We start from the raw sequence: 22684 nt of genomic DNA on the forward strand, positions 1-22684 counted from the left end.
ACACCGGAGAGGGCTAGGGTTACATAGAGTCGGTTACAATGGTAGGAGATCTACATATCTGTATCGCCAAGCTTGCCTTCCACGCCAAGGAAAGTCCCATCTAGACACGGGACGAAGTCTTCAATCTTGTATCTTCATAGTCTTGGAGTCCGGTCGATAATGATAGTTCGGCCGATGATAGTTCGGCCGAGGATGGTAGTCCGGCTATCCGGACACCCCCTAATCTGGGACTCCCTCAGTGGGATTCTTTCTTGACCATGTCATCAATAAAGCCAGAGAATACCATGTGGAAGTTGATTTCAATTTCTAGGGGATTGTAAGAGATCTTACATTTTGTATATGTATGTAGCCAGTAGCGTCGGATAGATAATATGAAAACTTGTTGTTGGACCAATCTCTTGGAGAAGGAGAGGTCGATCGATCACTTCTCTCGGTATGCATGACGAATTTCTGTACTTAATGGTTCCCTTCATTTTCTTACTAGCTAGCCTGTCAAGGGCCTCTCTATGTACAGTACGTAGCATCAACCAAGCACGTACATAAGAGAGGACACTTCTCTCTATTAATTAGCTAGCTAACACAATATATGAAACACCTAAATTAACCCCCTAAAACCCCCAAATCACCCTTAAAAAAACAAAAATCCCAGCCACTGAATTGCTGACGCGTGGATGCCTTTTGGTCCCGATTGGTGGCACCAACCGGGACCAATGGCCCTCCTGCCTGGGCTCGACGCACCGGCCACATGGAGGCACATCTGTCCCGGTTCCTGTTAGAACCGGGACTAAAGGGGGGAGGCATTAGTAACGACCCTTTAGTCCCAGTTCCAGAACCGGGACTAAAGGCCCATATGAACCGGGACAAATGCCCTGTTTTCTACTAGTGACATAACACCACTAGAGGAGAGACAGCATACATCTCATCAAAATATCGAACGAATACCAAATTCACATGACTACTAATAGCAAGACTACAAACGTAAGTACTCACAAAGCATATTCATGTTCATGATCAGAGGAGTATTAATATGCATTAAGGATCTGAACATATGATCTTCCACCAAATAAACCAATTAGCATCAACTACAAGGAGTAATCAACACTACTAGCAACCCATAGGTACCAATTTGTGGTTTTGATACAAGATTGGATACAAGAGATGAACTAGGGTTTTGAGAGGAGATGGTGCTGGTGAAGATGTTGATGGAGATTGACCCCCTCCCGAAGAGAGGATCGTTGGTGATAACGTTGGTGATGATTTCCCTCTCCTAGAGGGAAGTTTCCCCGGCAGAACAGCTCCGCCAGAGCCCTAGATTGGTTTCGCCAAGGTTCCGCCTCGTGGTGGCGGAGTTTCGTCCCGTGAGCTTGCTTCTGATTTTTTTTCAGGATAGAAGACTTCATATAGCAGAAGATGGGCACCGGAGGGCCACCAGGGGGCCCAGGAGACAGGGGGGCGTGCCCAATAGGGGGAGGGGGCGTCCCCTACCCTCCTGGCCAGGGTGTGGGCCCCCTTAGGTACTTTCTTTGCTAAAAAATTCTTATTAATTCCAAAAATGACTTTCGTGGAGTTTCAGGACTTTTGGAGCTATGCAAAATAGGTTTCCAATATTTGCTCCTTTTCCAGCCGGAATCCCAGCTGCCGGCATTCTCCCTCTTCATGATAAACCTTGTGAAATAAGATAGAATAACCATAAGTATTGTGACATAACATGTAATAACATCCCATAATGCAATAAATATTGATATAAAAGCATGATGCAAAATGGACGTATCAACTCCCCCAAGCTTAGACCTCGCTTGTCCTCAAGAGGAAGCCGAAATCAAAAAAATGTCCACATGTTTAGAGATAGAGGTGTCGATAAAAATAAAATACAGACATGAGGGCATCATGGTCATATTTATAACAAAAACATATATATATTTTGTCATATGATTTCTTATGCTCAAGTAACAATCTATTCACAATGTCAAGTATGGATCATAAAATTTATTGAAAACTAACAAACTAAAATCTTAGTCATTGAAGCAATTGCAATTTATCATAACATCAGAAAGAGTCAAGAATAAAGCTTTTCAGCAAGTCCACATACTCAACTATCATATAGTCTTCTACAATTGCTATCACTCACACAATACTTATGGTTATTAAGTTTTAATCGGACACTGGGAAAGATAGGGGATTATTGTGTTGCCTCCCAACGTACTCACCTTTGGGTGATGTCAACAGTAATAGTTCATGCTAACTTACATCCAATTGGATATATATATCAGGATCTTTCCAACACGAGGTGCTTGCCAAAGGATAAAATGAAAAAGGGAAAGGTGAAGATCACCTTGACTCTTGCATAAAGTAAGACATAAAATAAAAGATAGACCCTTCGCATAGGGAAGCAGAGGTTGTCATGCGCTTTTATGGTTGGATGCAAAAAATCTTAATGCAAAAGAACGTCACTTTATATTGCCACTTGTATATGGACCTTTATTATGCAGTCTGTCGCTTTTATTGCTTCCATAACAAGATCGTATAAAGCTTATTTTCTTCACACTAGTAAGTCATACATATTTAGAAAGCAATTTTTATTGCATGCACCGATGACAACTTACTTGAAGGATCTTACTCAATCCGTATGTAGATATGGTGGACACTCATGGCAAAACTGGGTTTAGGGATATTTGGAAGCACAAGTAGTATCTCTACTTGGTGCAAGAAATTTGGCTACCATGAGGGGGGAACGGCAAGCTCAACATGTTAGGAAGATCCATGACAATATACTTTAACTAAGATGTGAGAAAACATAAACCATTACGTTGTCTTCCTTGTCCAACATCAACCCTTTAGCATGTCATACTTTAATGAGTGCTCACAATCATAAAAGATGTCCAAGATAGTATATTTATATGTGAAAACTTCTCCTTCCTTATTACTCCCTATTAGTTGCAACGATGACGAAAACTATGTTTGTCAACTCTCAACAACTTTTATGCCTCATACTCTTTATATGTGAAGTCATTACTATCTGTAATATCAATGTGAACTCTTTTATTCTTTTTATTCTTTCTATTTTCTCAAGATCATAGCCAGATAGCAAAGCCCTTGACTCAACACTAATCTTTATTATAGATAGCTCACGGACTCGATTACATAAAGGGATCACAAAGCAAAGCTCAAAAGTAATTCATACCGAAACTTTATTCTACTAGATCAAGATATTACTAAAAGGATTGAACTAAGTAAAATGGTAAAGATAGGAGTGTGATGGTGATACGATACTGGGGCACCTCCCCCAAGCTTGGCAGTTGCCAAGGGGAGTTCCCATACCCATGTGATTATGTCCCCTTCTTCAGAGTTGGTTTTGTGATCTTTTTGGCGATGATTCCCCTCAGGTTACGATTCTCCTCCTCGAGCTTATTGACTTGTTGCTTGAGGTTCATACTTTCCTTGCAGAGCTTGCCTGTTACGGCTAAAGCTCCTTTTACCCAAGGGTGCTGCATAGCTTCTGGAGAACAAGTGAAACTCTTTTTCATATTTTCATAAGAAAGAAATTTAACGTTGGAAGGGATGACCGAATTTGGAACAGCCGAGCTCTGTAGTTCCCCCGTCATGAATCCTGCTTGGAAGCGGGAGGTAACTTCTTGATCTTCCTCCATGGCATCTATCCTTTTGAAGTCGGCCTCCATCTCATCCTCCGTTGATGGTCCAAAGTGATAAGCATCGCTATTTGCTCCTGGACCTGGTGTCGGGTGAGACACTCGACTCTCCCCAACTGACTCTTGATAAGACATCTTGCTCTAAATCTGCAACAGAAACAACTTGAAACAAAGACAGAGGATTTTTGCATGATACGGTGGTCAAACCTTCGGGAGATTATACAATGATTTTTTACCGACCAAAAGAAGTAATGTGCGAGAAAACGGAGTCCGGGAGGCACACGAGGTGCCCACGAGACAGGGGGGTGAACCCTCCACCCTCGTGGAGGCCTCATGTCCTTCCCAGATTACTTCTTGCTTTCCAAAATTATTAAATATTCCAAAACGGAGAAAAATTGCCATTAGAACTGTTTTGGAGTCGGTTTACTTACCGTACCTCATACCTATTCCTTTTTGGAGTCTGAAACATTCTGGAAAGTGTCCCTTATGTACTCCTCCGGGGTTACGGTTTCAATAATATTAGTTTCAATATTAATAGGATTACCTGAGATATAATGTTTGATTCTTTGACCGTTCACCACCCTCGGACTTGTGCCTTCGAAGTTGTTGATTTTTATGGCACAGGAATGGTAGACCTCCTCGATAATGTAAGGACCTTCCCATTTAGAGAGAAGTCTTCCTGCAAAAAATCTTAAACGAGAGTTGAATAGCAACACATAATCACCTACGTTAAACTCACGCTTTTGTATTCTTTTGTCATGCCATCTTTTAACTTTTTCTTTAAACAGCTTGGCATTTTCATAGGCTTGGGTTCTCCATTCATCAAGTGAGCTAATATCAAATAACCTCTTCTCACCGGCAAGTTTGAAGTCATAGTTGGGCTCTTTAATAGCCCAATATGCCTTATGTTCAAGTTCAAGAGGTAAGTGACACGCTTTTCCATATACCATCTTATACGGAGACATGCCCATAGGATTTTTATATGAAGTTCTATAGGCCCATAATGCATCATCAAGTTTCTTGGACCAATTCTTTCTGGATCTATTAACAGTCTTTTTCAAAATTAATTTGAGCTCTCTATTGCTCAATTCTACTTGACCACTAGACCGCGGGTGATAAGGAGATGCAATTCTATGATTAACATCATACTTAGCAAGCATTTTACGAAAACCGCCATGAATAAAATGTGGACCACCATCAGTCATGATATATCTAGGGACTCCAAACCTTGGAAAAATAACTTCTTTAAGCATCTTAATAGAGGTGTTATGATCAGCACTACTAGTTGGAATAGCTTCTACCCACTTCGTAACGTAATCAACAGCAACTAAAATATGTGTATATCCATTAGAGGCAGGAAAAGGTCCCATATAATCAAAGCCCCAAACATCAAATGGTTCAATAACAAGAGAATAATTCATAGGCATTTCTTGACGTCTACTAATATTACCAATTCTTTGACATTCATCACAAGACAAGACAAACTTACGTGCATCTTTGAAGAGAGTAGGCCAATAAAAACCGGATTGCAATACCTTATGTGCAGTTCTGTCTCCCGCGTGGTGTCCTCCATATGGTTCGGAGTGACACTTGCGTAGGATCTGTTCCTGTTCATGCTCAGGTACACAACGTCTAATAACACCATCTACTCCTTCTTTATAAAGGTGTGGGTCATTCCAGAAGTAATGTCTTAAATCATAAAAGAACATTTTCTTTTGCTGGTATGTGAAACTAGGCTGTATGAATTTAGTAACAATGTAATTAGCATAATCAGCATACCATGGAGCAGTACGAGAAGCATTAATGACCGCTAATTGTTCATCAGGAAAGGTATCATCAATAGTTAGTGGGTCATCAAGAACATTCTCTAGCCTAGACAAGTTGTCTGCAACGGGGTTCTCAGCTCCCTTTCTATCAATAATATTTAAATCCAATTCTTGAAGCAAGAGAACCCAACTAATAAGTCTAGGTTTAGCATCTTTCTTTTCCATAAGATATTTAATAGCTGCATGATCAGTATGAATAGTAACTTTAGAATCAACAATGTAAGGTCTGAACTTATCACAAGCAAATACAACTACCAAGAATTCTTGTTCAGTAGTAGCATAATTTCTCTAGGCAGTATCAAGAGTCTTACTAGCATATTGAATAATATTTAATTTCTTATCAACTCTCTGCCCTAGAACATCACCTACAACATAATCACTAGCATCACACATAATTTAAAAGGGTAAATTCCAATCAGGTGGCTGAACAATAGGTGCAGTGATCAAAGCTTTCTTAAGTATTTCAAATGCTTCTACACAATCATCATCAAAGACAAAAGTAATATATTTTTGCAATAAATTAGTCAGAGGCCTAGACATTTTAGAAAAGTCCTTAATGAACCTCCTATAAAAAAAGGCATGACCAAGGAAACTTCTTATACCTTTAATGTCCTTGGGACATGGCATCTTTTCAATACCATCAACTTTAGCTTTATCAACTTCAATACCAATTTCAGAATTTTTATGCCCCAAGACAATGCCTTCATTAACCATAAAGTGACACTTTTCCCAATTCAGGACGAGACTAGTGTCTTCACATCTCTGCAAAACTCAATCAAGGTTGCTCAAGCAATCATCAAAAGAGGATCCATAAACGGAGAAGTCATCCATGAATACCTCACAAATCTTTTCACAAAATTCAGAGAATATAGCCATCATGCATCTTTGAAAGGTAGCAGGTGCATTACATAAACCAAAAGGCATACGTCTATAAGCAAAAGTACCGAAAGGGCAAGTAAAAGTAGTTTTTGATTGATCCTTCGGTGATATAGGTATTTGAGAGAAACCAGAATAACCATCTAGAAAGCAGAAATGTGTATGTTTGGACAGTCTTTCTAGCATTTGATCAATAAAAGGTAAAGGGTAATGATCTTTCTTAGTAGCTTTATTTAACTTACGGAAATCAATTACAATCCTATAACCTGTAATAATTCTTTGCGGAATCAATTCATCTTTATGATTAGGAACAACAGTAATACCTCCCTTTTTAGGAACACAATGGACATGGCTTACCCATTCACTATCAGCAACGGGATAAATTATACCTGCCTCAAGGAGCTTTAGTATCTCCTTTCTTACCACTTCTTTCATCTTAGGATTTAACCGTCATTGAGGATCTCTAACTGGTTTGGCATCTTTCTCCACTTTTATTTTGTGTTGGCATAGAGTGGGACTAATGCCCTTAAGATCATCGAGAGTATATCCAATAGCAGAATGGTGCTTCTTCAGAGTTTCCAATAATCTTTCCTCTTCTTGCTCTGAAAGGATAGCACTAATAATAACAGGATCTATCTTCTTTTCATCAAGATAAGCATATTTAGGATTATCAGGTAATGGTTTAAGATCAAACACGGGATCACCCTTGGGTGGAGGAGGATCTCCTAGGATTTCAACAGGCAAATTGTGTTTCAGAATAGGACCCTGTTGAACGAATACTTCATCTATTTCCCTTCTTTCATTCATAAACATATCATTTTCATGGTCTAGCAAATATTGTTCTAACGGATCAGTAGGAGGTACGGCAATAGAAGCAAGACCAATTATTTTATCCTTACTAAGCAATTCTTTAGCATGGGGTTGTCTATGAAATTTAGCAAATTTAAACTCATGAGACATATCACCCAAGCCAATTGTAACAATATCCTTTTCACAATCAATCCTAGCATTCACAGTATTCAACAAGGGTCTACCAAATATAATGGGACAAAAGTCATCTTGTGGGGAACCAAGAACAAGGAAATCAATACGATATTTGACTTTCCTACACAAGACTTCAACATCTCTAACAATCCCAAAAGGCTTAATAGTATCTCTATTGGCAAGCTTAATTGTAACATAAATATCTTCCAACTCAGCGGGTGTAATATCGTGCATAATTTCTTTATATAAGGAAAAAGGTATTGCACTAGCACTAGCACCCATATCACATAAGCCATGATAACAATGATCTCCTATTTTAACAGAAATAACAGACATGGCTACAACAGGTCTATGTATCTTAGCATCTGCTCTAGCAATATTAGCGGTTTCACCACAGAAGTAAATAACATGCCCATCTATATTATCATCCAAGAGATCTTTAACCATAGCAATACTAGGTTCAACTTTAGTCTGCTCAGGACGGGTATATGTTCTAGTATTACTCTTACAAACAATAGTTGAAGTTTTAGCATGATCCTCTATCCTAACAGGAAAAAGTGGTTTCTCAACATAAGTAGTGGGAACAATAGGATCATTATAAGTAATAATCTTTTCTTCAACTGTAATAGGTGCAACTACTTTTACTTCAATGGGAGGGTTATATTTAAACCACTTCTCCTTAGGGAGATCTATGTGAGCAGCAAAAGATTCACAGAAAGAAGCTACTATCTCAGAATCAAGTCCATATTTAGCGCTAAATCCACGAAAAGCATCGGTATCCATAAAAGATTTAACACAATCAAACTTAGGTGTTATACCTGACTCCTTACCACCGTCGGAACCCCAATATTCAGAGCTGCATTTAATTCTTTCCAATAAGCCCCACTTGAATTCAGTAGTCTTCAGCATATAAGAACCAGAACAGGAAGTATCGAGCATGGTGCGATCAGTGAGAGAAAGCCCAGCATAATTTTTTTGAATAATCATTTCTCTTGAGAGCTCATGATTAGGGCATGAATATAACATTGACTTAAGCCTCCCCCAAGCTTGAGCGATGCTTTCTCCTTCGCGAGGCTAGAAATTATATATGTAATTAAGATCACGGTGAACAAGATGCATAGGATAGAACTTCTGGTGAAATTCCAACTTCAATCGTTTAAAGTTCCAAGATCCCGTATCGTCACATAGCCTATACCATGTCAATGCATCTCCCTTCAAAGATAAAGGAATACCTTCCTTTTGACAACATCATCGAGAATACCTGCAAGCTTAAATAATCCACAAACTTCATCCACAAAGATAAGGTGTAAATCGGGATGCAATGTTCCATCACCTGCAAAAGGATTAGCTAGCAGTTTCTCTATCATACCTGAAGGAATCTCAAAGTAAATATTTTCAGTAGGTTTAGTAGGTTGAGGAGCAACTCTTTGCTCTTCTGGTCGGGGTGAAGATACCCCGAACAAGCCCCTCAAAGGATTAGTTTCCATAGTAACAAGTGACAGAAAATTTTAGCACACTATATAAATGTTTCCTTACCAAGTTCCACTCACCAAAGGCGCTTCACTCCCCGGCAACGGCGCCAGAAAATAGTCTTGATGACCCACAAGTATAGGGGATCTATCGTAGTCCTTTCGATAAGAGTGTCGAACCCAACAAGGAGCAGAAGGAAATGACAAGCGGTTTTCAGTAAGGTATTCTCTGCAAGCACTGAAATAGTAGGTAACAAATAGTTTTGTGATAAGATAATTTGTAACGGGTAACAAGTAATGAAAGTAAATAAAGTGCAGCAAGGTGGCCCAATCCTTTTTGTAGCAAAGGACAACCCTGGACAATTTCTTATAATGAGAAAAGCGCTCCCAAGGACACATGGGAATTATCGTCAAGCTAGTTTTCATCACGCTCATATGATTCGCGTTTGGTACTTTGATAATTTGATATGTGGGTGGACCGGTGCTTGGGTACTGCCCTTTCTTGGACAAGCATCACACTTATGATTAACCCCTATTGCAAACATCCGCAACTACAAAAGAAGTATTAAGGTAAACCTAACCATAACATGAAACTAGTGGATCCAAATCAGCCCCTAACGAAGCAACGCATAAACTAGGGTTTAAGCTTCTGTCACTCTAGCAACCCATCATCTACTTATTACTTCCCAATGCCTTTCTCTAGGCCCAAATAATGGTGAAGTGTCATGTAGTCGATGTTCACATAACACCACTAGAGGAGAGACAACATACATCTCATCAAAATATCGAACGAATACCAAATTCACGTGACTACTAATAGCAAGACTTCACCCATGTCCTCAGGAACAAACGTAACTACTCACAAAGCATAGTCATGTTCATGATGAGAGGAGTATTAATATGCATTAAGGATCTGAACATATGATCTTCCACCAAATAAACCAATTAGCATCAACTACAAGGAGTAATCAACACTACTAGCAACCCACAGGTACCAATTTGTGGTTTTGATACAAGATTGGATACAAGAGATGAACTAGGGTTTTTGAGAGGAGATGGTGCTGGTGAAGATGTTGATGGAGATTCTCCCCCTCCCAAAGAGAGGATCATTGGTGATGACGTTGGTGATGATTTCCCCCTCCCGAAGGGAAGTTTCCCCGGCAGAACAGCTTCGCCAGAGCCCTAGATTGGTTCCGCCAAGGTTCCGCCACGTGGCGGCGGAGTTTCGTTCCTTGAGCTTGCTTCTGATTTTTTTTCAGGATAAAAGACTTTATATAGCAGAAGATGGGCACCAGAGGGCCACCAGGGGGCCCAGGAGACAGGGGGCGTGCCCAGTAGGGGGGGGGCGCCCCCACCCTCCTGGCCAGGGTGTGGGCCCCCTTAGGTACTTTCTTTGCTAAAAAATTCTTATTAATTCCAAAAATGACTTTCGTGGAGTTTCAGAACTTTTGGAGCTGTGAAGAATAGTTTTCCAATATTTGCTCCTTTTCCAATCGGAATCCCAGCTGCCGGCATTCTCCCTCTTCATGATAAACCTTGTAAAATAAGAGAGAATAGTCATAAGTATTGTGACATAATGTGTAATAATAGCCCATAATGCAATAAATATTGATATAAAAGCATGATGCAAAATGGACGTATCAGACGCCATGGCCGCGCCCATCCCATTCCTCGTCCCCATGATTATCCCAGCACCCGTCATTGCACTCGTACTCATCCGAGAATTGCCGGCCATGGACCCGATCATCGAGGCGGAATCCCAGGGCATACCGGCCCTGGTCGAAGCATTCGTCAACGCCCCTAGCAATGCCACAAATGCCAAATTTCGCTGCCACCACACAATCTGTCTGTCAACAAGTAGTTTAGTTTAATTATAGTTTTATGAATGTGAAGTTGTGACTTTCCCCCTCCTATCCATGAATTTGTAATGCAATGTTAGCTTAAATTAGTGTTGTGATCCTTTGAACTGAGTTGTGGAGGGTGGCATTTGGGTGCCCCGACATCGGCTTTAACAGTAAATTGAAAATATGTTTTTCTCTAAAAAACAATGTATTTTTTAGAATCAAAGATGGTCGAGTGTATTAGGAGTGTGTAAAATTTCATCGGAAAATGATTCAACAGAGCTTTAGGCAAAAAAAAAAAAACCCAAAAAACTTGGTTGTCAAAGATCTTTTTTGAGAAAATGCATTTTTGAGAAGTACCTACAAAGAAACATGGATGCCAGCCGTCATCGCCGATTCCGAGGAACCATTGCGTCTTTGACCACACCATCATGCCACTAGGGGTATGAATAGTAGAAGAACCCATTGCGACAAATAAGTGTCCAAATTGTAGCCCATAGGCTCAGATTTCGTTGACTTTCTTGACTCCTCCCTTGCACGTGTACGTCATGCTCGGTGACTCTCTATCAAATTACTTTTACAAATAATCTACCCTTGGTGCGTCCTAGATAGCTCATGGACATCATCTACATGCCATAAGTGTCGTTGGGCGCACAGAAGGAAGAATAAGGAGGAGACAGATTCTTATGTTGGGTCAACCTCATTTGAGAAGTTAAGTTTAGGGGAAGGAATGGGTGGAAAATAGCTTAATCTATGAAAATTTGAAAGATTAAGGTTGGGAAATAGTTTAGGAGATTAAAGGAGATGGAAAGGGCTAGAGATGCCCTTAGATGGATGTCTTTCAGGAGAGTGCACACCACTTCTTCGCGTCAAACTCTACATTTATTTTTTTGCCTGTTTTTATCATGCATACTTACTATACTCAAAACAGAGATGGATACACCTAAAATTTATGTACAATTATTTATGTGGAACACCCTACTTTATATTATATATTATGCATGCATCGATACTGTTTATCTTAGATCATTTTCTTATATATACAACATACGTTTTGGTTCATGGTTAAACATGTATGATAGTATATGCCATTATTGTGTTACAATCTGCTAGTGATGTAGACGCACTCCTGCCTTTTGCTTCATGACGTTCTCCAGTTCTTCACAAAATGCCGGACACTCCTTGCTCATTGTTCGTTGGGTTCTCTGTTTCAATGGGAAATATGATGAAGTTGTAAGTTCTTGGGAATAAAATTGCCATTCCATGGTTGATCATAATGACATATATATTAAGATAAAAATTTAAAAGTTTATGACACATTTGTAGTGTTACTGCTTAGTGTATTAGAAAAAAATGGATACCACGTAGGAATCCACATAAAGATTCATAAAAATATCATCCAAATATCCATTTTTCGCTAGTACAACTAATCGACTCTCGAAGGAGTAGAGGCCTAGAGAGTGGGAAAAAGATCCATGCATTCTATCGCATCCATATATGTCATTGCCTAACGAATTAAGGGGATGTTCCTTTGTTTACTTGTTACACATCCCATGCTTAATGGAGTCAATTGGCCACACAAGCAAAACATCATTTCAAGAGTTTTGGTGTTTAATCATGTCATAATATATCCTTTTCCCTTGACATAAATCCAAATACAACAAGCTTGATCTATTCCATTAGTTGTATCAGCATGATCATGATGCCCCCTCCCACCCTTTAGTTTAGGATGGAAAGGATGTGAGAGAAAAAAACAAGACCAATCGAGGTGCATGTGGGTCTAGCTACATTGGATTAAGACCCTGTCACACTTAGATTTAGTGTAGTACGAACCGACCCAGCCTACGCAGCTACGGTAAGAAGCAAAGTCCTCATTCAACCAAGTGCTCGTCTCTCCCATGTCGAAAGAAAGACCAAAACATTGGGATAGTGGCGGAGCTTAGTGCAAGGCTGAGGGGGCCGTGGCCCCCCCAACATTAGGCAAAACATTGAAGAAAAATTACTATGCAGGGATTATATAAGAAAAAGATCAATCTTTACCCTCTTAGTTTTTCATGTTTTGGCTTTTGGCCCCTCCTGAGATTCCTGCCTAGCTCCGCCACTGATTGGGAACATGTCCTCTTTGACAAGTGTGCGATGATTGATCACTAAGGAATGTTGATATGTTTGGAGGTTGAATCCTTGGAGCCCATAATACATTTTCGACAAAAGGGTGGATTTTATGAACTCAAAATGAAGCATCAAGTGGATACAAATGCAATGAGCACACACCCGGCCTCTCCATAATTAGGATGCACACGACCAGAACCAGAACCACACAAATGCACAAAAACTAATACAAAACCGAAGCTATTCCTAGTGGAGGAAAAAAAGAAACCCCAAAGCGATTAAAACATTGACGACAAACTACTACAATGACCATATCCGCATCAACCATGTCTTCACATCATAAGGACAATGAGAAAGGTTTTCAATTAGTAAAGTCTCAAGGAAGGAATGGTGCTCAAGCGCTGACGTCGCCTAATACAACCACCAATAGGGAGGTCTTGAGTTTTCACCATGAAGATAAAGTCCAAACAAATCGTAAAGAAATGCCTTCAATAAGGTAATGACGAAAAACACCTTCATTGCCAGGTATAGGCAATTAGGGTCATGCAATGGGTTTTTTGCCTGGAGCTTGAGACTGAGTATTCGAGGAGCATCACCAAATCGTAGTCATCAACATATTGTCACCACCACTTTACGTGATCCCAATAGCTAAATGTACACCATGGTCTTGACATAAGACACCACACAAGTGAAGTCCATGCCCACACAAGCATATATTCAGACCGCAACATGTGCCAGTCGCCACCAAACACTCAAAATGACGAAGGTCATCGTATAACATGAGGTGAAGATTGGCGAGGGAGGACAGTCACAGGCACGGCCAACATCCCAATACGGGACAGTCTGGCAGTCTTGTACCGTCCTCCCATGTGGCGCCAAATTGATCGGCAATACATACTCCTCGTTGCCACCGGATCTGAAGGTCTAAGACCCTCGACCCATTGCATGAACCACCTAGCATCGCAGGACCATGGCGCCATCCGTGCGCCAAAGTGAAGGGCTACCTCGTTGGGACAAAGATGGATGTCGCCATCGCCTGCGTACCAGTAGATGGGATCACGACCACCGACGCCTCACCATCAAAAACCATTGATCCGCTCAAAAACACCACCATCAATGCTGCAGAGCCATATTCCTTGCTTCAAGTGGTTGCCGGTAGATCACGTGTCATTGTCGAAGGCTACTAGAGAAAATACCTCCCCACCGCTACCTTCATTGACCCATCCCGGAATTTAGCCTGGCCACTGGTCTCTAACGACGACAAGGGGAAAGGAGGATGGGGAGGTAGGAGGCATCGGTTGTGGTTATATTAAGGGAGGAGGGAGCGGTTGTGAGGAGGGAGAAGGAGGGAGAGAATGCAACTCGAAGCCCAAAAGATGGAACTTGGTCAACCTAGAATGACGAGGTTTCATGTAATCCCTACTATATACTCTTAAAATAGTTCTTGGTACTATAACCAAGAACCATTTGAGCAGTCGGATAGACTCGTTGTGATCTGTTTTGTCATTTTTACTATACATATTCCTAGCATCAGCTTCGTCCTTGCAAATTCTGGTCAAGGTAAACGAAATGTACCATTCACCATTTGTTGTACTATGCCACCCTTTTAAATTCAAAGTGTAGGCTACAGTCCCCACCACTGATTTGAGTTAACAATCATGATCTTTTATTGGGGATGGGGTTGGGGGAAGATCTATGGAGGTCGAAGCAAAACGTCATTCCAATATTACAATAAACTAACTTGCATTTGAAGTAACTAACTTACATTTAGTCCTAGTAGTAGATAACGGGTGGCAGTGCCTGACCAGATACGATTTCATATATAGCAAAAAAATAGCCCCCAAAAATGTCCTCAAATTAAACACTTTAGAAATAGAAATAGACGTGCCTTTTGCTGAGTTTTAGCTCATCGTACTATATATTGTTTGTTAAGATAAAATCATAAGCATCCACATGACATATTACCAAAAGGAAGCCATAAAATATCAAATCGCAAGCATCGATGACAGAGATTACCAACAGGAATTAAAGGCAGATGTGTACCTGAAGATGAAGGCTGTAGAACGTCCTGTTCTGGAATGCGGAAGTGGACGAGCTGATGAGGCGAAGACCTTCATTCTCCAGCACGTTGATGCACTTGGACAAGGGCAGATCTCCAGCCATAGTGCTCACCAGGCCGACCTGGACCATGATATCCCTGTCGTCGATGCAGGTGGCGGACACAATCGGAGCCGTGTTCTCCCTCATGGTCAGCACTCCCGGCTTGCAGCTGGCCCGCGTCAGCTCCTCCTTTTTCTTCTCCAGGCCTTCCACCTGCTTCTGCAGCTCTGGGATGTACTTGAGCACCCGTGAAACCGTGATTGGAATGCTCAGCTTCTTCTGCAACACAGTTAATTGAAGGAAAAGATAAATTGGTTGGATGCTAGTCATGACAGAACCTCTCCCATGTACTATATGAGAGCCACGGAGGAAGATGAATGAGTCGGGTTTAATTAAACGATGTTATTACGGTGCGATCGTCTTCGGGGAGGAGGGAGCGGAGGTCGGAGTAGAGCTCGTTGAGTTCCTTGCGTCGGTCTCGCTCGTAGGCGTTGTGGCTGATCTTGCGATGGGAGCCCGAGCCGTCGCCGTCGCCGCCCGAGGAGGTGCCGTTGTTGACGGTCGGCGCTACTGGGATGCCGTGGTTTCCGAGGCCCAGCCACTGCATGGACGGCGCGAGGTGGTGGTGGACGCCGGTGCCGGAGAAGATGTCGGGCTCCAGCAACGACATGCTGCTCGCGAACGGGTCCTCGAACAGCTGGTAGTGGTGCCCCATTGCAAGCCGGCAGCTCGCGGCAGCTTGCGTCTGATTGATCGACGAGTTCGTGTGGAGAGGTTAGAGACGATGGATGAGAGAGGGAATCTAGCTAGCTTAACTAGCTTCCTAACCACCGAGCAATCTAGCTGCTAATTGATGTCATTTTTCTTTGTGAGTCGCAAGAGGAAGAGGCAATAGTAGCCTGGTAGTAGGGGAGGAGGCTCACTAATCTAATTTTATTGAGATGATTAGTATTAACTACTTCTCATGGCTGGTCTGATCTATGGAGCCTGCTTGAGCTCCCATTTATATAGGCCGAGGGATGAGGGGATGTCAGTGTCACATGCCATTATAATTTTCAGATTACTAATTTTAGGGGGAAAATTATGAGAATGAGAATAAAAAATAAATTGAGAGTAAGGGTTTTACCTTGTGCTGCTCGAATATCCATGCAGAAGTTGTTAATATGAAAGTATCGGAAATCAAGAAATCAATGATATCATGAAATAGTTATACTTTGTGGGAATGACAGGAGGCTACTCATTGTGGGAGTATCATATACTGATATCATGCCCCTCTCTCTCCCCATGCATATGATACTAGTGTATAATATACTACCTTCGTAGTGCATAGTATCATAAAGTAGTATCATATATGATCTCATTTATTGCTATGCATAATACATAATAGCATAACATTTATTATGATACAATATCTACCTTTCTTCTTTTATTATCTGTTACATCAACACGTTTGCTAGTCCCGAGTGCATATGATACCGGGTAAGATACCACCATGATGGCCAGCCTGAAATAATAAAGGTGGAGCTGGTGAGAGGGTACTGCAGTGTGCTGAACACTATGGAGAACTAGGAATTATGCTTGTTTTTTCCATAAATTTCATGGTAATCATTTTGCTGTTACGTTTACTTGGGAGTAGCTGTATAGCTACATTAACACTTGGGCGTTTCTCCAGATGGGACAAGGTCAAAGAAGATTTGAAGATGGAGCTGCTATGATGATCAAGACGGTGATCCAGGAGATGAGCACAGGAAGACTAGGATGGGCGCCCGGTGGTAAGAAGAATTCAAGGTTGATGCTTTGCCGAGAGGCTTTTGCGCCGATAACCTTTGTAATTAGGATTTGATGGGGAAGTATTTCGCCATGTTGTTTTTGTTCTTTCTTCTTGAATATGCACAAGCATGCGTATCATATATTATAAGGAGAATGACTTTTGCCCTCCACATCAAGTTATTACGACAATGTAACAACTTGTCTATCATACATTATACCAACCTAAGGAACTACTCTCGCTGAGTCCACATACACAGCCCTGCAAAGAAATTTTCTAGATCGCCCTTGAGTAGCCCTGCTTGTTTCCATAAGCGACCTTCCCTCTCGATAGTCCGTATTACCTAGATGACCAATAGTGTCTTGCCATCAAAGACGATTGCATTCCCTATGCTTCCAAAACATCGACATGCATATGATGATGAGTGCCCATCCATCCTTCCTCCTGTGGTCCTCTCACTCTTTGCTAGCACACCACTGCCCAATTTTGTCGTCAATCGTAGGTATCCAATCTTGCTGTCCCCAAGCGGTGCACACCACCGTCCAAACCTATCTCGCAAGAATGCATGTAAGCAAGATGTGGCCGATGGTTTCTCACCAGTATGCGTGTCCGATTTGTGATCATGCTGCTTTTGTTGTTGCTCTTGGGGTTCTAATCCCCTGTTATGTTTTCTTTTCTTTTGAGGTTCTCTTAGTTCCAACCTTGTAAACTTGCAGCGATTTATTTAATGAAAATTGATGGGGAGGCCTGTTGTTTCGGAAAAAATAAGGTGGAGCTGGCGACACAAGTGATGTTTACCGGGCAGCACAGATATGGCGGTCTAGGCTTGGATAGAGGCCCCTACATATTAGTTTTGTTTGTCCTTGTTTATCATTGTGCCTTTTCTATTTGTCCCCACTGCGTCATTGCATGCATCTAGTATGCAAAGGACCATGAATAAACTCAAGTCACTCAAGTGCGGTTGTATCGGCTTGCTGTGATGATGTTTTTTGTGGGGGTTGTGACTATGTTGTCACTAAATAAATAAATTTCATTTATCAAAAATACTAAGTAATGCTCTATGATATATGCATTTTTCATATATATACAACAATTTTCATGGGCACTGATTTTTTCAAGATGGAGTCCAACTATCTGTGTAATAATTCACGGTTGGCTGGCCTATATCCGCATCAAAAGATAGCATTCAAATCATCACCTCACCGTTTCAACTATCAAGGGTTTGTTCAAGGTCCCCGCAAAAAAAAAAGGTTCGTCTGAGTTTAAGCCTCGTCAGATCTTCGGATCCCATGTCCTTGTTCCCTTATGAAGTTATGAAGTTTTTTTTTTCTGGTTTGTAAGTTGTTTTCCTCAGCACTACGTATTGCGTATGTCAGCTATCTAATGAATCTCTTTAACCGATTACTTATTTACACATTAATCTGGCAACCTATTGTTTATGTTGATGCATGATAAGTTAAATCTAGAGGCTCCAGCAGCACCGGTGGTTACTGGACTAGTGGACCTAACATTTCCCTTTCCTGAAACAAAGAAGAAAGGCACGTAGCATCCAGCCCTATATTCGTGTTCGCTCTGGTTGGCACCGGACTGGATGCCCTTTTGGTTGGTCTAATCATCACCAAACAACTTAATTAACCGCACCAATGCACTGTACATTGACCAAGTTTAAGGAGAGGAGCCAAATGCATGTACTGACAGTATAGCTAGTGGGGGTAGCTGCTGCGCTGGCTAGATGCTTACTTCCCAAAAGTAGATTAGTTAAGCCATCTAGATTCGCCCTTCAGGGGGATCTACGATCGGGTTTATCTTAACTAATCGCCGCACTGACGTACTCAGACTGGGCTCGGGCTTATGTTAATGGCGCGTGGCCGGGCCGTGCTGGAGTGCGCCAGGCGCGTGGCCGGGCCGTGTGCCGCCGACGGGTTCTCTCCTGGGCAGCACGCACAACTGTAGGCGCCTGTCCTTGGAGCATCTGTGTGGCTCTATCCTTAGGGCATCTCTAACGCCAACCCACAAATCTCCAGCATACGTTCAGATTGCATTGTCCGGACCGCAGAATCCATCCAACACGGGTCTGTATCGGTCTGCGGGCAGTCCAGATGCGTTTTCTTCCGCAAACTGGAGGCAAATGTGGAAGGGCTTTGTAGGAGTCCGGACCGCTGTCACGCCCGCTTTTGACCGCCCTGGCCCACCTTGGAATCATCAAATTAACACTTGAGCTAGTCCTAGATGCTAGACTAGGAATCTGGTTTTACAATTTATACTTCTACACATGCTAATGAGTTTTCCTCAGAATCGCATATTCAAGAACCCTAGCAGTTATAGCATAGAATATAAACACTAACTATAAACTTGGATAATACAAATACTATTGTCTCTAGGGCATATTTTAAAGAGTCTTCCACTTTCACTAAAGTCAATATCTAAATTACATAACTTCATTTACATCAATGGCAATCCGGTGTTGTTCATACTTTGCTCTGAAGGAAATATGCCCTAGAGGCAATAATAAAGTTATTATTTATTTCCTTATTTCATGATAAATGTTTATTATTCATGCTAGAATTGTATTAACTGGAAACATAATACATGTGTGAATACATAGACAAACATAGTGTCACTAGTATGCCTCTACTTGACTAGCTCGTTGATCAAAGATGGTTGAGTTTCCTAGCCATAGACATGAGTTGTCATTTGATCAACGGGATCACATCATTAGGAGAATGATGTGATTGACTTGACCCATCCCTTAGCTTAGCACTTGATCGTTTAGTATATTGCTATTGCTTTCTTCATGACTTATACATGTTCCTATAACTATGAGATTATGCAACTCCCGTTTACCGGAGGAACACTTTGTGTGTTACCAAACATCACAATGTAACTGGGTGATTATAAAGGTACTCTACAGGTGTCTCCGAAGGTACTTGTTGAGTTGGCGTATTTCGAGATTAAGATTTGTCACTCCGATTGTCAGAGAGGTATCTCCGGGCCCTCTCGGTAATGCACATCACTATAAGCCTTGCAAGCAATGTGACTAATGAGTTAGTTGCGGGATGAAGTATTACGGAATGAGTAAAGAGACTTGCCGGTAACGAGATTGAACTAGGTATGATGATACCGATGATCGAATCTCGGGCAAGTAACATACCGATGACAAAGGGAACAACGTATGTTGTTATGCAGTTCGATCGATAAAGATCTTTGTAGAATATGTAGGAGCCAATATGGGCTTCCAGGTTCCGCTATTGGTTATTGACCAGAGAAGTGTGTCGGTCATGTCTACATAGTTCTCGAACCCGTAGGGTCCGCATGCTTAACGTTCGTTGATGATATAGTATTATATGAGTTATGTATGTTGGTAACTGAATGTTGTTCGGAATCCCGGATGAGATCACGGACATGACGAGGAACTCTGGAATGGTTCGGAGATAAAGTTTGATATATGGGATAATAGTGTTTGATCTCCGGAAGGGTTCCGGAATTCACCCGAAGGGGTTCCAGATGTTTCCCGAAATGTTTGGGTACGAGAACACGTTATTTGGGCCAAAGGGGAAAGCCCACAAGGTTTTTGGAAAGCGCAAAAGGAAGTTTTGCGGAGTCCAGGGGCCAGACGTCAGGGTCCCTTGCGTCTGGGTCCAGACACCGGGAACCTTGGCATCTGGCCCTGGAGTCCGAGAAGGACTCTTGCCTTTCGGGTGAAACCGACTTTATGGAGGCTTTTACTCCAAGTTTCAACCCCAAGGCTCAACATATAAATAGAGGGGCAGGGCTAGCACCAAAGACACATCAAGAAACACCAAGCCATGTGCCGGCAACCCCGTCCCCTCTAGTTTATCCTCCGTCATACTTTCCGTAGTGCTTAGGCGAAGCCCTATGGATTTTGTTCTTTACCAACACCGTCACCACGTCATCGTGCTGCCGGAACTCATCTACTACTTCACCCATCTTGCTGGATCGAGAAGGCGAGGACATCATCGAGCTAAACGTGTGCTGAACGCGGAGGTGCCGTACTTTCGATACTTGATTGGGGCGGATCGTGAAGGTGTACGACTACATCAACCGCGTTGATAAACGCTTCCGCTTAGCGATCTTCAAGGATATGAAGATACACTCTCCCCTCTCATTGCTATGCATCACCATGATCGTGCGTGTGCGTAGGAACTTCTTTTGAAATTACTACGTTCCCCAACAGTGGCATCCGAGCCTGGTTTTATGCGTAGATGTTATATGCGCGAGTAGAACACAAGTGAGTTGTGGGCGATACAAGTCATACTGCTTACCAGCATGTCATACTTTGGTTCGGCAGTATTGTTGGATGAAGCGGCCCGGACCGACATTACGCGTACGCTTACGCGAGACTGGTTCTACCGACGTGCTTTGCACATAGGTGGCTGGCGGGTGTCAGTTTCTCCAATTTTAGTTGAACCGAGTGCGGCTACGCCCGGTTCTTGAGAAGGTTAAAACAACACTAACTTGACGAACTATCGTTGTGGTTTTGATGCATAGGTAAGAACGGTTCTTGCTCAGCCCATAGCAGCCACATAAAACTTGCAACAACAAAGTAGATGATGTCTAACTTGTTTTTGCAGGGCATGTTGTGATGTGATATGGTCAAGACGTGATGCTATATTTTATTGTATGAGATGATCATGTTTTGTAACCGAGTTATCAGCAACTGGCGGGAGCCATATGGTTGTCGCTTTATTGTATGCAATGCAATCGCCCTGTAATTGCTTTACTTTATCACTAAGCGGTAGCGATAGTCGTAGAAGCAATAAGTGGCGAAACGACAACGATGCTACGATGGAGATCAAGGTGTGGCGCCGGTGATGATGGTGATCATGACGGTGCTTCGGATATGGAGATCACAAGCACAAGATGATGATGGCCATATCATATCACTTATATTGATTGCATGTGATGTTTATCCTTTATGCATCTTATTTTGCTTTGATTGACGGTAGCATTATAAGATGATCTCTCACTAAATTTCAAGGTATAAGTGTTCTCCCTGAGTATGCACCGTTGCAGAAGTTCTTCGTGCTGAGACACCACGTGATGATCGGGTGTGATAGGCTCTACGTTCAAATACAACAGGTGCAAAACAGTTGCACACACGGAATACTTAGGTTAAACTTGACGAGCCTAGCATATACAGATATGGCCTCATAACACTAAGACCGAAAGGTCGAGCGTGAATCATATAGTAGATATTATCAACATAGTGATGTTCACCATTGAAAACTACTCCATCTCACGTGATGATCGTACATGGTTTAGTTGATTTGGATCACGTGATCACTTAGATGATTAGAGGGATGTCTATCTAAGTGGGAGTTCTTAAGTAATATGATTAATTGAACTTTAATTTATCATGAACTTAGTCCTAGTGGTATTTTGCAAATAATGTTGTAGATCAATAGCTCGCTTTGTTGCTTCCCTATGTTTTTATTTTGATATGTTCCTAGAGAAAAACTATGTTGAAAGATGTTAGTAGCAATGATGCGGATTGGATCCGTGATCTGAGGACTATCCTCGTTGTTGCACAGAAGAATTATGTCCTTGATGCACCACTAGGTGACAGACCTATTGCAGGAGCAGATGCAGATGTTATGAATGTTTGGCTAGCTTAATATGATGACTACTTGATACTTTAGTGCACCATGCTTAACGGCTTAGAATCGGGACTTCAAAGACGTTTTGAACGTCATGGACCATATGAGATGTTCCAAGAGTTGAAGTTAATATTTCAAGCAAATACCCGAGTTGAGAGATATGAAGTCTCCAACAAGTTCTATAGCTAAAAAGATGGAGGAGAATTGCTCAACTAGTGAGCATGTGCTCAGATTGTCTGGGTACTACAATCGCTTGAATCAAGTGGGAGTTAATCTTCCAGATAATATAGTGATTGACAGAGTTCTCTAGTCACCATCACCAAGTTAGTAAAACTTCATGATGAACTATAGTATGCAAGGGATGACGGAAACGATTCCCGAGCTCTTCGTGGTGCTGAAATCGACGAAGGTAGAAATCAAGAAAGAGCATCAAGTGTTGATGATTG

At 41.7% G+C, this 22684-nt stretch overlaps 1 protein-coding gene across 1 annotated transcript; it reads right to left on the minus strand.

Annotated features, from left to right (window-relative positions):
- Positions 1–11545: 11545 nt before the first annotated feature.
- Positions 11546–15701, minus strand: LOC123066693 (protein IRON-RELATED TRANSCRIPTION FACTOR 2-like). The gene is made up of 3 exons (XM_044489730.1): positions 15262–15701; positions 14796–15131; positions 11546–11848 (listed from the first exon to the last, which is right to left on the minus strand). The coding sequence occupies exons 1-3, from the start codon at positions 15565–15567 to the stop codon at positions 11753–11755; spliced, it is 738 nt and encodes a 245-aa protein (XP_044345665.1). The 5' UTR covers positions 15568–15701; the 3' UTR covers positions 11546–11752.
- Positions 15702–22684: the final 6983 nt, after the last annotated feature.

This window comes from Triticum aestivum, chromosome 3B (assembly GCF_018294505.1).
Source record: "Triticum aestivum cultivar Chinese Spring chromosome 3B, IWGSC CS RefSeq v2.1, whole genome shotgun sequence".
In the NCBI taxonomy this organism is placed as follows: Eukaryota; Viridiplantae; Streptophyta; class Magnoliopsida; order Poales; family Poaceae; genus Triticum; species Triticum aestivum.